This window comes from Carettochelys insculpta, chromosome 22 (assembly GCF_033958435.1).
Source record: "Carettochelys insculpta isolate YL-2023 chromosome 22, ASM3395843v1, whole genome shotgun sequence".
Lineage (NCBI taxonomy): Eukaryota > Metazoa > Chordata > Testudines > Carettochelyidae > Carettochelys > Carettochelys insculpta.
In genome coordinates this window covers 19,492,691-19,506,953 of record NC_134158.1, presented here as the reverse complement: position 1 = coordinate 19,506,953, position 14,263 = coordinate 19,492,691, and the positions used below count along the sequence as shown (strand labels likewise).

The 14,263-nt window shown below is 52.2% G+C and overlaps 1 protein-coding gene across 3 annotated transcripts in view; it reads left to right on the top strand.

Annotated features, from left to right (window-relative positions):
* LOC142024732 (SPARC-related modular calcium-binding protein 1-like) overlaps positions 1 to 1,814 on the top strand; it is a 36,540-nt gene extending 34,726 nt beyond the window's left edge. For all 3 annotated transcript variants that reach the window (XM_075016909.1, XM_075016910.1, XM_075016908.1), the window contains one exon: positions 1,333 to 1,814. Coding sequence is in view for 1 of the 3 variants with exons in the window: in XM_075016910.1 (XP_074873011.1) it covers positions 1,333 to 1,429 (97 nt within the window). In the remaining 2 variants the exon portion in view is untranslated. The remainder of the gene's footprint in view (positions 1 to 1,332) is intronic.
* Positions 1,815 to 14,263: the final 12,449 nt, after the last annotated feature.

Below are 14,263 nucleotides of genomic sequence, written 5' to 3'. Positions count from 1 at the left end.
TGCCACCACACTGGGGTGGGCAGGTGCCCAGCTGCACAGAGGAGGGATGGGGAACAGGGGGGCAGCACAAACCAGTTACTTCAGGCCAAACTAGGCCTGGAACACAGGCTGCCTTGCTCCAACCCCCCTGCCCCACTCCCCACCCCATTTGGGGGCCTGGATTGGCCAGGAGCAGAAGCCAGGGGGCTGGGAGTGAAGGGCCCAGCTCCCTAGCAGTGGGTGACAAACAGAGTGAAAGGCCCAGCCACGAGGCCCCCTAGAAGTGGGGCATTGGCGCTCACCCAGGAGCGACCGAGCAGCAACTGAGTCACAGAAGTGCAACTCCTGCTGGGGCAGATCCTCTCTCTTGTCTGTGGCGGTAATTGGCCAGCGAAGCCGTCAGGCTCACAGCACAACAGGGGGATGCTTCCGTGGGATGGATGGTCCAGTTCCCCCCAGCCGAGACAGCAGAACAAGGCCCAAGCTTTCTGCCTCTCTGACACAGAGCTGGCATTTCTTGGGTACACCCCCCCGACCCCAAACCCTGCGTTAGCTGGAGCCCAGGATGTGGGAGGTAATATCTTCCATTGGCTCAAGCTCTGCTGGTGAGAGAGAAGGCAGTGGACAGATATCTCCCTCTCCTGGGACCTGCTCTCCCAGAGAGCCAGCATGCATAGGGGGCAGGCCGGGGCTGGGGTGGCAGGAGCTGGACAGCACTCATTTCAAGGCCAGAAAGAACCACTGTGTTCCTCTCCTCAAACCCTCTGGAGAGCTCCAGCCAGAGGTCTGGCCCATGCTGTGTGAGTGCTGGGGTGGCCGCCCAGCTGATGAGCAGAGCACCCACAGCCGGCAGCCTGTGTTTCTGTGAGTGGTGCACCTATGCCTATGCCTTGGTGCACAGCACAAAATTTATTCTGCAATTGGATGGGGAAAAATTAGAGGGAATACGGGATCTGGCTCCAAAATAATCCTTAGAGCAGAAGTGTTAGAAAAACACCCCAGTTTGATTGGAACAACCCCGTTTCCAGCCATAGAATAGTGTTAGACCTCGGTCTGCAAGAGCGTAGAGCTCCCTTTTAAATAGGTGCCCCCTTGGTACTAAGGGGCTGGGCTCCAGACACCCCTTTGCCTTCTGTTTGTGGAGTGGCATGAACTGACTTCTTCCTGCTCACGCTGCGTTCCATCATCAGCTCTGCAGGAGCTGGAGTTGGGCCCTGTCCTCGGTTCCTCTGCTGTGCAAACTCGGGGGGACAGCTGCTCCCTGGCGGGTCACCCAGCACCCTGGAGCCCCACGCTGCTACCACGATCCACCCAGCCCATACCCGCCTTGAATCTGTGCTTCTCTTTTCCCAGGCCTCTCCTGGAAGATGGGGGCGCACTGTGCTTCTCTCTGCGCTGCCCCAGCCAGCACTGCATTCCCAGCTCTGATTGCAGACTATTTGCACTGTGAACTGTAGAAAGTGGATTTTTATTTCCCTTTCGCTGGAGAAAGTCCGACAAGGTGTTTAGAAAGCAGGCAGTCGGTGGATCTAAGGGATGTGGCCAGGTCGGGCCATTTATTTGCCTCTGGGCTCCTACTCTGCAGTTCAGTATTGATAAGAGAATGCTGCCAAATGTAAAGCGCCGTAAGGGGATATTATTTTATTTAACACCCCCCTTATCTTTGCTTATTTTTACTGTCAGGGTGGGGGCAGTTAAAATTGGCTCCAATTACTTTATATTCCCTCCACTTCCATATAAAGCATAAAATGGTCAGAAAGAAAAAACAAAAACAAAAAAAAAACCCCAACCACTCTGTAATCTGCATCCTGAATCAATAAATTATAGAAATATCAGGATGTTGTCTTTTGAGGCGGGGGGTGTACGGGGGTGTCACTCACTAAATAGCTACCAAGGGCAAAAAAACCCACCATCTGTAGATTCCAGTGTGCTTTTAAAAGCATCATTCTTTGGACAGTAGTGCTCCTCCTAATGCACCCTAATACGCTATTAGCCTTCTTGGCTACAAGGACACACTGTTTGCTCATATCCAGCCTTTCAGCCACTATTACCCTTAGTTCCCTTTCTGCTGTACTGCTGCTGAGCCAGTTGGTCCCCAGCCTATAACAATGCTTGGGATTCTTCCATCCCAAATGCAGGACTCTACACTTCTCCTTGTTGAGCCACATCAGATTTCTTTTGGCCCCATCCTCCAATTTATCCAGGTCACTCTGGATCCTCTATCCTCCAATGTATCTACCTCTCCTCCTAGCTTAGTGTTGTCTGCAAACTTGCTGAGGCTGCAATCCAGTCCATCATCCAGGTTTTTAATAAAGATGTTGAACAGCACCAGCCCCAGAACTGAGCCTTGGGGCACTTCTGCTTGAAACCAACCACCTTCCTGAGGCTCTGTCCATGGCATTCCCCCTGCATCTGGCTGTTTGGTTCTCCTTGCCCAAGGGGGAATCTGGGGCCCTGTGTTCATGCCAGCAAGATTTCCTTGTCCCTTGCTCACAATCCCAGCTGGCAACAGCTAGGGCTTAAAGGGAGAAACAGCTTCAGTCAATAGGGAAGAGGAAATCAAGACAAGGAGAGGAGAAATGGCAAAGCCACTTGCCTACAGCCAGACAGCAGCTGTATGGCAGATCAGAACCTAGAACCCAGGAGTCCTGACACCTAGCCCCTGCCTAGGGAATGGTATGGCCACTATTACCCAAACAGGAATGTTTATCCCATAGGCTACATCTCCCATCTGGTCCTGGGGAGAGAACCCAGGAGTCCTGACTCCCACCCCCAACCCTAAACACTAGACCCCGTTCCCCTCCTGCAGCTGGACAGGAAACCCTGGTATTCTGGCTCCCAGCTGGGCACAGTCTCACCGCTAGACTCCCGTTCTAGAGCCAGGGATGGAAAGTAGGAGTACTGGCTGTACCCTTACAGGTGGGGGGCATCTTTCTGAGGGGGCTGAAGCCCCATCATATCTGGCTCCTCTAGCTGTGAAGAGGGACATGACATGTTCCCAATCCACCCGCCCCACAGGGTGACGGGGCATCCTCTGCATGGGCGTGGCCCCGCGTAGCCAGCTGGGCACTGATCCTGCGAGCAGATTCTGTCACGTCAGCAAATGACGACTGCCCCCTTGTCCCTGGAACTCTTCCCCGGTCCACTAGATTGGTGGAAGTGCAGGGATCCTGGCCACATGATCTCTCATAAGAATGGCCAGACTGGGTCAGACCAAAGGTCCACCTGTCAAGGCTGATCCCCACTCTGACACTCCGAGTGCGGAAGGTGGAGGCCAGCATGAGACCTTAAAAATACCTTGCCTCTAGAGTGACAAGTATCAGAGAGGTGGCCGAGTTAGTCTGTATCTTGAAAAACAACAAGAAGTCCTGTGGCAACTTATAGATTAACAGACATTTTGGAGCATAGGCTTTTAGAGGGCAAAGACCCGCTTCATCATCGCATCTGGCAAAGCGGGTCTTTGCCCACGAAAGCTGAGGCTCCAAAATATCTGTTAGTGTATAAGGTGCCACAGGACTTCTTCTTGTTCTTCCCTTTATAGACTTCTGCTTAACAAGCTTCCCAAGGTCATAGATTCCCTGACCCTGGGAGGTCACGGCCACCACCTACGTGAGAAAACCCCCTCTTTGGAACCCAGGCGGACACACTTGGGATCTCTCCCGGTGAGGGAACCCCAAATTCCTAATCCTCCCTCAGGAGAGAGCTTGAAAACAGAAGAAACAAATCAAGCTGCATTCTGATAACAGCCCTGTCGGTCTTAGCCCTGGATATATACAAACGCTTCTCCAGGCTACAGGAATCAAATCGTTGTCTTCAAAAGAGTAATGTGTTAACAAAACAAAAGAGAAAGCACACCAAGAAAGCATATAAGCACAGAGAATCACTTCCCCAGGATTCAGTGTAGAAGTTACAGTGTACATGGAGGGAAATCCCTCAGCCACCCTGAGAAGTCCCAGCTCCACCAGACCCAAAATAAACAATAACCTGACTAAACATGTCTTTTCTACGTACATGTCTGTATGCCCACGTTGTGTTGTGGCTTAAATATTGACTGGATCCATTAAGCCTGCTCAGGATTAAACATCTTGGTCTTTCTGCTCCGATCAGGGAAAATAAAGACATCCCCACCCCCCAGCAGGTAACTGCTTCAATTCAGAAGGTCCCTGTCTCTTCCCAGTGGCTCACCGGGCTACGGGCCAACAGAGACCCCACTCTCTCTGGGTTTAACCCTTTATAGGCTTTCATTCATGACACCATCTAGCCCAGTGTCCTGTCTTCTGACTGGCCAATTCCAGATGTCCCAGAGGTAATAAACAGAACAGGTCATCATCAAGCTGTTAACCACTGCCAGCCTCTGACAGAGACTAGGGACCCATGCCGGCCCATCCTGGCTAATATGTACTAATGGACCCCACCTCCTTGAATTCATCTAGTTCTTTTTTGAGCCCTGAGAATGTTCTCTCATATGAAAGAGAGAGGTGGAAGGTGTAAACCTTGACAAGCCCAGACCTGGTTTTGTCCACCCTGCTCTTAGAAACTTCTGCTGACAGGACTCCCACCACTGGCACAGAGCCTAGTCCTGCTAAGCCAGGAGCTGTGGGAGCTGAGAGAAACTCATGCCCAATGGCTTCTGAGAGCTCCAAGCCCTGAAAGCCCTCGTGACGGCTAAACACAGCTTGGAGGTGCCGTTGGACCCTGGTGTGTTGCGGCCGAAGGTGGCCAGCTTCCCAATCCTGGTTCCCCTTATGGATTCTGGAATGTCACCCTGCCACCTGGTTCCTAGCAGCCCTCTGCCCACTAAGCCCCCGCCAGCTCAGTATTGTGCCTGGAGCAGAGACGGGGCACCAGGTGGCAGAGTTACTTTCAGCCCAGGCAATGCCTGTGAGGGTCTCTATAGGGTGTGGGCACCTGTGCGTGACAGATCCCACTGCAGGGGTGAATCGCTGGGGAGAGCTGCCCCCAGCTGGTTTAGAGCTAAGAGATGCAGGGTTAAAAGGTGGGTTTGATCTTAGCCACCATTCTCTGTAAGCTAAGCACTGGGGCTGCTGCCCAGGAGAGAGTCAGGTGCTGCCCAGCTCCGCAGCAGAGCGCCCACAGCCAGCACCGTGTGTTTCTATTGGTGGTGCACAGCTGCACATGCCTTGGGGCACCGAACAAAATTTATTCCACACACACGGGTGGCAAAAATGACACTGCTCTTAGCCCTTTAAATCCAGCACAAGGCAGCCAATGGATTTAGCCTCTGCTGTCTCCTGACTCTCCCCAGCCTGGGCAGCATTTGCCCTCGAGGGGGATGCAGCTGTTGCTGGGCTATGCAATTAACCGTGCCTGTGCGCGTGAGGCTCTGGGCTACACAGGCCCTGGCAGCAAGACAGTGCCAGCAGAGGACTCACTCTCAGGCCAAAGGGAGGAGCAAGCGGAGGATGAGCCCTGGCAACTCTGCCGGTAACTGAAGCCGGGCGGGAAGCTGTGGGCACAAGACAGCAACAGACATGCTGGCACCTGGAGCACCACCAACTTTCCTGTCTGTCTGAGAAAGGGCAGAGCCCTCCTACACTGCTGGGGCCTGGCCCGCACCTAAGGAAGGCAAAGCAGGGCAGCCTTCATGGATGTGCTGGCAGCTTGTCCTGTGTGCACCACCTGCCCCCTGTCGAGGGCACCTGCAGTATAGGGCTTATGACACACATGCAGCAGAGCAAGGCGATAGTGAGTATGCCGCGTGGGCGAGTGCTGGGCTTAGTCCTCCCTTGTGGAAACAGCTTTTGAGCCAAAGGTAACAGTACAGATCGAGCTGCCACAGGCACAGAGAGGGACAGCATGAGCCTCCCCTGGAGCAGGGCCCCGCCCCAGGCTGTGTCTGCGGTGAGCTTCCCTTGCAGCAGTGCCCTGTCCTGCACCTAGCCTACTCCTCCAGTCCTCTGCCAGTGCCCCTGGATTCTGACCTGCAGCCCCCCCGCAGTATCCCAGGCCTGGGCTACCCCCAGCACCAGGTCCACAAGTGCTCCCTCATTCCTGACCTCCAGCCCTGGGCTCCCCCCAGCTCTGCCAGTGCCTCTCCTGTCCAACCCACAGCCCCTGCTCGCCCAGCCCCAAGCACCTTGCCCTCTATGCTTTGTGTTTGCCAAACAGTTCCAGGGCCCCGCCAGCTGGTCCTGCATGCCCACTCACAGCCTGCTCAGGCCTCTCATTCCCAGGAGAAGGCCGCCCTCTTCTGGCTGCTTGTGGCACTCACCGAGCCTGCAGCCCTTCATTCAAAGCTGGGCAGTTTTACGACAGCAGCTGCAGAAAGTTGCTTCTGACCTTGTCCACTGCCCCTGCCCGGTTCCCTCAGCTCCATGGCCTAAAATAAAACACCTGCTCCCTCGGTGGGAAATAGAACCCAGGCGTCCTGGCTCCCAATCTCCCCCTGCTGTAACCATTAAACTCATGTATCGGAGGGGTAGCCGTGTTAGTCTGGATCTGTAACAGCAACGAAGGGTCCTGTGGCAACCTATAGACTAACAGAAAAGTTTTGAGCATGGGCTTTCGTCAGCACAGACTCACTTCATCAGATGCTGGTCTTGGAAATCTGCAGGGCCAGGTATAAATAAGCCAGAGCAAGGGTGGGGATAACAAGGTTAGCTCAGTCAGCACGGGTGAGGCTTACTACCAGCAGTTGATCTGCAGGTGTGAACACCAAGGGAGGGGAAGCTGCTTTTTGTATTTAGCCAGCCATTCACAGTCTTTGTTTAAGCCTGAGCTGAGGGCATCAAATTTGCAGATGAATTGTAGCTCAGAAACTTCTCTTTGGAGTCTGGTCCTGAAATTTCTTTGCTGTAGGATAGCTACTTTAAGTCTGCTACTGTGTGGCCTGGGAGATTGAAGTGCTCTCCTACGGGTTTTTGTATATTGCTATTTCTGATATCTGATTTGTGTGCATTTATTCTTTTACATAGAAACTGTCTAGTTTGTCCCATGTATATAGCAGAGGGGCATTGCTGGCACATGATGGCATAAATTATATTGGTAGATGTGCAGCTGAATGAACCCACGATGGTGTGGCTGATCTGGTTAGGTCTTGTAATGGTGTTGCTGGTGTAGATATGTGGGCAGAGCTGGCAACGAGGTTTGTTGCATGGATGGGTCCCTGAGTTAGAGTGACTGTGGTGCGGTGTATAGTTGCTGGTTAGGATTTGCTTCAGGTTGGCAGGTTGTCTGTGGGCAAGGACTGGTCTGCCTCCCAAGGCCTGTGAAAGTGGGGGATCATTGTCCGGGATGGATTGTAAATCCCTGATGATGTGCTGTAGAGGTTTTAGCTGAGGACTGTAGGTGATGGCTAGTGGTGTTCTGTTGGTTTCTCTCTTGGGCTTGTCCTGTAGTAAGAGGCTTCGTGGCACACGTCTGGCTCCGTTGATCTGTTTTTTCACTTCCTCAGGTGGGTATTGCAGTTTCAAGAATGCTTGGTAGAGATCCTGTAGGTGTTTGTCTCTGTTGGAGGGGTTGGAGCAAATGCGGTTATATCTTAGTGCTTGGCTGTAGACAATGGATTGTGTGGTGTGTCTGGGATGGAAGCTGGAGGCATGAAGGTAGGCGTAGCGGTCAGTGGGTTTATGGTACAGGGTGGTGTTGATGTGGCCATTGTGTATTAATACACCTACAGGATCTCTACCAAGCATTCTTGAAACTGCAATACCCACCTGAGGAAGTGGAAAAAACAGATCAACAGAGCCAGACGTGTGCCACGAAGCCTCTTACTACAGGACAAGCCCAAGAGAGAAACCAACAGAACACCACTAGCCATCACCTACAGTCCTCAGCTAAAACCTCTACAGCGCATCATCAGGGATTTACAACCCATCCCGGACAATGATCCCCCACTTTCACAGGCCTTGGGAGGCAGACCAGTCCTTCCCACAGACAACCTGCCAACCTGAAGCAAATCCTAACCAGCAACTATACACCGCACCACAGTCACTCTAACGCAGGGACCCATCCATGCAACAAACCTCGTTGCCAGCTCTGCCCACATATTTACACCAGCAACACCATTACAGGACCTACCCAGATCAGCCACACCATCGTGGGTTCATTCAGCTGCACATCTACCAATATAATTTATGCCATCATGTGCCAGCAATGCCCCTCTGCTATATACATGGGACAAACTGGACAGTCTCTATGTAAAAGAATAAATGCACACAAATCAGATATCAGAAATGGCAATATACAAAAACCCATAGGAGAGCACTTCAATCTCCCAGACCACACAATAGCAGACTTAAAGTAGCTATCCTACAGCAAAGAAATTTCAGGACCAGACTCCAAAGAGAAATTTCTGAGCTACAATTCATCTGCAAATTTGATGCCCTCAGCTCAGGCTTAAACAAAGACTGCGAATGGCTGGCTAAATACAAAAAGCAGCTTCCCCTCCCTTGGTGTTCACACCTGCAGATCAACTGCTGGTAGTAAGCCTCACCCTTGCTGACTGAGCTAACCTTGTTATCCCCACCCTTGCTCTGGCTTATTTATACCTGGCCCTGCAGATTTCCAAGACCAGCATCTGATGAAGTGAGTCTGTGCTGACGAAAGCTCATGCTCAAAACTTTTCTGTTAGTCTATAGGGTGCCACAGGACCCATCGTTGCTGTTACATTAAACGCATGACGCTCATGGCTGGCATTTCCCTTGCCAGCATTTCCACAAAGGATTCGTAGGGGGCGGAGGAGGGGTTTTGGTATGTTGCAAGTTGTCTCATTAATCCCATCACTGCTACCTGACGGTGACCATCAGGGTAGTGTTTTAAAGGGCAGCTAATGATGCTGGGATGAGGCTGGGCCCTACCAGTACAGTAAAACCCTGAATTATGTGGGGTTGTGTTCCTGCAACCCCCACATAACTCAAATTTTCACGCAAGTCAGGATGGGGAGCCAGGAGCTAGACCGCCACTTGGTTCCCAGATCCCTGCTGCTTACAGGACCCAGGAAACTGGACCGCCCGCCAGGGTTGGTCAGCTTCCTGGCTGCTTCTCTCTGCCTTCCCCCAGCCCTGGCTGGCAGACTGCCAGTGGCGCAGCTGGGGGAAGGCAGGGAGAAGGGTCTGTTAGCCTGCCTAGCTGCCCACAGCTGCAGGCAGCTAGGCAGGCTGGCAGCCACAGAGCAGCTTCAAGTTGTGCTGAACTTGAAGCTGCATATTGCAGGGGGGCGTTTACTGTGTGTAAAGTGTCTGGAAGGGGAGAACTTCCCAGCCCAGGCACAGCATTGGTCACGTAGGGAGTGGTGTTTGCCCAGCACCCCTAGCTGTGCCCAACAGCCCTGCCATGCTCCATCCCTAAAGAGAGGACCGACACAGGCTGATCTCAGTTTGGCAAGCAGCTGGCAGCGAGGTGGGGTGCCTGGCCTCAGAGCAAAGGGAAAACCCATCCCCAAAACTCCTTCTCACCAGATGGTTTATCCCACTAGGCAGCATGGTGAGGGGGGAGTCTGCAGATTGGAAACTGAAGGGGCAAAGGGCAGTGTTCCCTGTAAGCTGAGCGCTTAGGTGGCTGCCTGGTGGTCCACATCTGCACATGCCTTGGCGCACATAACAAAATTTATTCTGCCCATGGGTGGAAAAAATTAGCAGGAACCCTGGCAGGGGGCCATGTTTCCCTCTGAGCCACGTACAGAACCAAGAGCCACGTGAGCAGCCAGCAAAGTTGTAACCAGCGGGTGCTTTGGTGCCTCACACACTCAGAACCTCACTGCAGCAGGGACTGTGTTTAGCTCCTCTTGAGACAGGAGCTAATGGGGCTCTCCCTCAGCTGTGAAGAGGTCTAGGACCCACAGCAGATCAGTCCTGCTCCCGTCCACGAGAGGGTAGTTACAGAGAGAGAGCCATTCACCCTTGCTGCACAATTGCTGAGTTCAGGACATAACTGGTTAGTCTCCTGACTGAGGAAAGAAAAATGCCATGCAGTCCAGGCGCATGCTTAATGGAGTTTATTTATTGGCACGACACACCAGTCCTGGAGCAGAGGTGGTCACAAACAGCACTCATCCCATCACCTCAGGCAGGAATCAGAGCATGACATCCGGATGCCATTCTCAGTGGGTGACTTTGCATTGCAGACAGAGAGAGGAATGCAGATGCTCCTGCTACTTGCAACAGCCCCTCTTCAAAGAGACTGCACCATCCAGGCTCACCCCAGTGGCAGTGTTTGTTCCAACATGAACCAGACACTCATTTGGTGAGTAAAGATTCGGGCAGCATGGGCGTGACAGTGCAGCCTGGTGACGCCTGCCACTGAGAGAGAGAGAGAGAGAGGTGGGGAGCTGAGCTACAGTGCAAGGAAGGTAAAAAGTTATACACAAATTTACTTGGTAGGGTTTTGTGTGTGCGTGAGAGACAGAGGGAGAGAGATTACGTGCGAGACATGCAGGGTGGGCACATGGGTTCGTGCATCGTGCACAGTGGGTGAAGCTGATGAGATGCTGTCTGTGAGTGAGTAAGATCCATGGTACAGGTGTGCATATGTGTGTGTGTGTGGAGCATGGTAAGACTGTGTGTGTGTTCGTGAAGCAAGGTGAATGCATGCGTGTGTGTGAGAGAGCCAGAGAAACATGACTAGAGGATGCCACACTGTGGGACTTTGTGTGTGTGTGTGTTTTGGATGGTGTGCATGTAAGAGACAGAGATGCACAGCTGGGCAGGTGTTGCATGGTGGGGCTTTGTATGTGTGTGAGATGCATGGCAAGAGGTGAAGCAGAGTGGACTTTGAGAGTGTGTGTGTGTGTGTGTGTGTGTGTGTGTGTGTGTGTGTGTGTGTGTGTGTGTTAATATGCACACGCAATGAACCTCTGTTAACAGGGAAGGCAAACCCCAGGCCTAGTTCTGAAAGAGCTGAGCTGGGCCACCAGCGGGGTGGCCAGATAGTGTTACACAAAAATATTATTTGTTAGTCTCACATGGAGAGAACTGTTCCAGTTTGGCCTGTTCCTGTCTTTTCTTTTTTTAAAATGTCCTCAGGAAAAGGAGTGGGGTCTAGTGGTTAGAGCAGGCCAGGAAGGGGACTGGAAGCCAGGCCACCTGGGTTCTATCCCTGGCCCAGGCCGTTGGGCGTTATTTCTGGGGAACTAGCAGACAGCAGGAATCTGACATCCTACTGGTATGCACCGCTGGCCTGACTGACTCATCCCAGTGGCACAATCACCGTTGCCATGGAGATCTCACGGTCTTGCTGACACCCCTTTTGCACCAAGATGCAGACCCAGGTCCCCTAGGGATGGAGCTCACAAGGGTTCCCTCTAATTTTTAAAATCCATGTGCAGAATAAATTTTGTCATGTGCACCAAGACATACGCAGATGTGCACGTCCCATAGAAACACATGCTGCTGGCTATGGGACCTTTGGTAATCAGCTGGACAGTCCCTGAATCTCTCCTGGACTGCCACCTGAACGCTCAGCTTATAGAGAATGCTGGACCCCCACCTCTCCCCTGAGGGTTATCTCAGCATTTCCCTCAGCTTGTCACTAGCCCACAAATCCCCAGAGGGCTGTGCCTGGTCATTTGCCAGAGCTGAGCTCTGAGATTTCATCACTCAAATGAATCTTATATTTATTAGTGTCATTTGTTAGGTGTATTATTGCAGCGCATAAGAGCCCAGAACCCCATTGTGCCAGGCAGCATATGGTTTTTTTGCTCTCAGGAGCACTTGGCATCCAGTCATGGGCCAGGCCCCTACGGGGCCAGGCACTGCACAAACACAGAACACCCCAAATCAAAGGCTATTTCTACACTTGAAAGTCATGACAGTCCCGAGCATGGACACCGCACCAGAGTTCTCAAGGTGTATGGGAACTTAATGCCCCTTCATTTCAAAACTCCAAGCCTGTGTTATCCGAGCTCTCTGCCAGCCTAGGGGTCCCTGCCTGAGATGGGGAATAACCTGTCCGGCACCGGGCCCAAGGACATCACTCAACTCAAAACAGAGGCAGGTTAATTTGCTGGCCCATACCTGCAGGAGTGCTGGATCTCAGGGGTGAGAGCTGGAACATCTGAATGCCTCCCTCTCCTCCAGCCTCTGCCTGTCCAATCTGACACGGCTCCTTCTGTTCCCAGGAAGGGCCCCTGGCAGGATGGGGCTTCCAACTGGAAGGCTACCTAAGTCAATTGCGTCCAGCATGCACTGTGCAACAGGCAATCAGAATCCACTGTAGTCACGGATTCCTGGGCTCATTGGGGTCATTTGGCTGGCTCTCCTGTATAGCACAGGCTGGAAAATTGTCCCTAAACAATCCCTTAGAAAACCACCCAGTCTCGATTTAAAAACTGCCCATGGGGAAAATCCACCAGGCCCCTGGCCAGCAGGTCCAATGGTTAATTCCTCTGAGCGGTCAAAGGGCACACCTGGTGGAATTTCTCTGCCAGACGTCCCTTAGAAGGGTGGTAAGGTGGGGTCTGCGTAGCCTGCTGTGTGCATCTGTCTGTTCCCATATGGGCCTCGGGAGCAAATCTAGCTCTCCCTTTGCTGGGCCCTCTCCCTCTCTTATCATGGTACCCAGGTGCAGTACCTCGTGTGCCAGGCTCTGTTTTAAAACAACCTGCGGCTCACTTGGCTGGTATCTGACTCCGCTCCCCGCCTCCCACCCTTCCTGCGGATGTGAAATGAAGTGACATCAGTAAGATGGGCTGATTTTTGCCGGGGTGTGGAAGGAAATATGTACAAATGCAAGACCATCACCTGCTTCTCCTACTTCCCTTTTCTTCTCGCCACCCCAGCCTCTGCTGTGCCCTCCCCAGCCAGCCCTCTGGTTACTTCAGACTCATGGCTGTGAGAGTTTCCTTCCAGGCTCCTCAGTGCAGGGTGTGTGTGTGTGTGTGTGTGTGCGTGTGTGCGAGAAACTGAGAGAGGTGGGGGTATAGAGGGGACTCCTCCAGCTCCCATACGTTGCCCCCACCTTCAGAATCTGAGTTTCTATTCAGAATTGTCTTATTATTTTTACTTTTTTATGATTATTGTAGCAGCACCTAGACACAGACCCACCTGAGATCAGAGCTCACTTGTTCCAGGTGCTGCCCAGACCCTGACAGAGATCAGGGCCTCATTTGGGTCAGGTGTTGCCCAGACCCCCCCTGAGGTCAAGACCTCATTGTATCAGATGCTGCTCAGATCCTGATTGTTGCTTCTGTGCTGACTCGTAGTGAGAGACGATCTTTGCCCCAAACATTTTACAGCCCAGAGAAATGAAATAAAGGAAGAATCACTACGGTCATTTTACAGGTGGGGAAACTGAGGCATGAGAGCACTCAAGCGCCCTGCCCAAGTGCTAGTGTCATGCACTACTTTACTGACCCCCCCGAGAGAGCAACTAACTCACTGGCTAGCCCTTCTGTCAGCATATAACGATTCCAAATGTCATTGTCACACATGACACACCCTATGCTCAGCCTGTAACTCACAAGGGCTGGAGCCACAAACCGTCATGTCTTGTAGCTAACTCAGTCCCACCCTCTCCCCACCTCTGGTGTGTGATTGGTCAAGTGTTAGCGTTAGACACATGATCTGTAAGTGGCTAGAACATGAGCCCCACCCTGGTGCGTAGCTAGTCCTTGTGCATGCCACACGTGTGCTGTGTGTGTCAGACAACTTCCTGTAAAGCCCCGGCCTTGCATGGCTCTTTCTTTCTTTAAATTGAGCTTGAAGGAAGAAGCACCACACACACACACACACACGCGAGAGGTGCTAGCCCAGGGGTGGGGAAGCCTGAGCAGCGATGGTACAGGGCCGCTCCACCTCCCCACACCCTCAACACACTAGTTGCGTGACTTCTACAAATCTAACAATACCCCAAACCAACACAAACCAAGACACTGGCTACCACCGCCACGGTCAGTAAGATGAATGGGACTGAGGGTAATATGACTGCCGCGTATACACACATACATGTGTATTAACACAGCAGCCCTACACATCCATGTTTGTGTGCACACACGGATTAAAATAACAGCTCTGCTGCATGGATTAATACAGCAGCCTTATTCTCTCTCTCACACACACACACACAACTACTAACATAGCAAATGTAATACACACATGGATTAACACAGCAGCCCTATAAACACATAACACACACAATGATTAACATAGCAGCCCTATACTCACACAGATTAACACAGCAACCCCCCGCCATCCCCCCAGAAACACATGCACAAATTAACACAGCAGCCCCACACACCCACACAGATTAATATGGCTGCCCAACACATGTGGATTAACACATAAACCTCTCCCCTACGGATTTACATAGCAGCCCAAGACACAGAGAC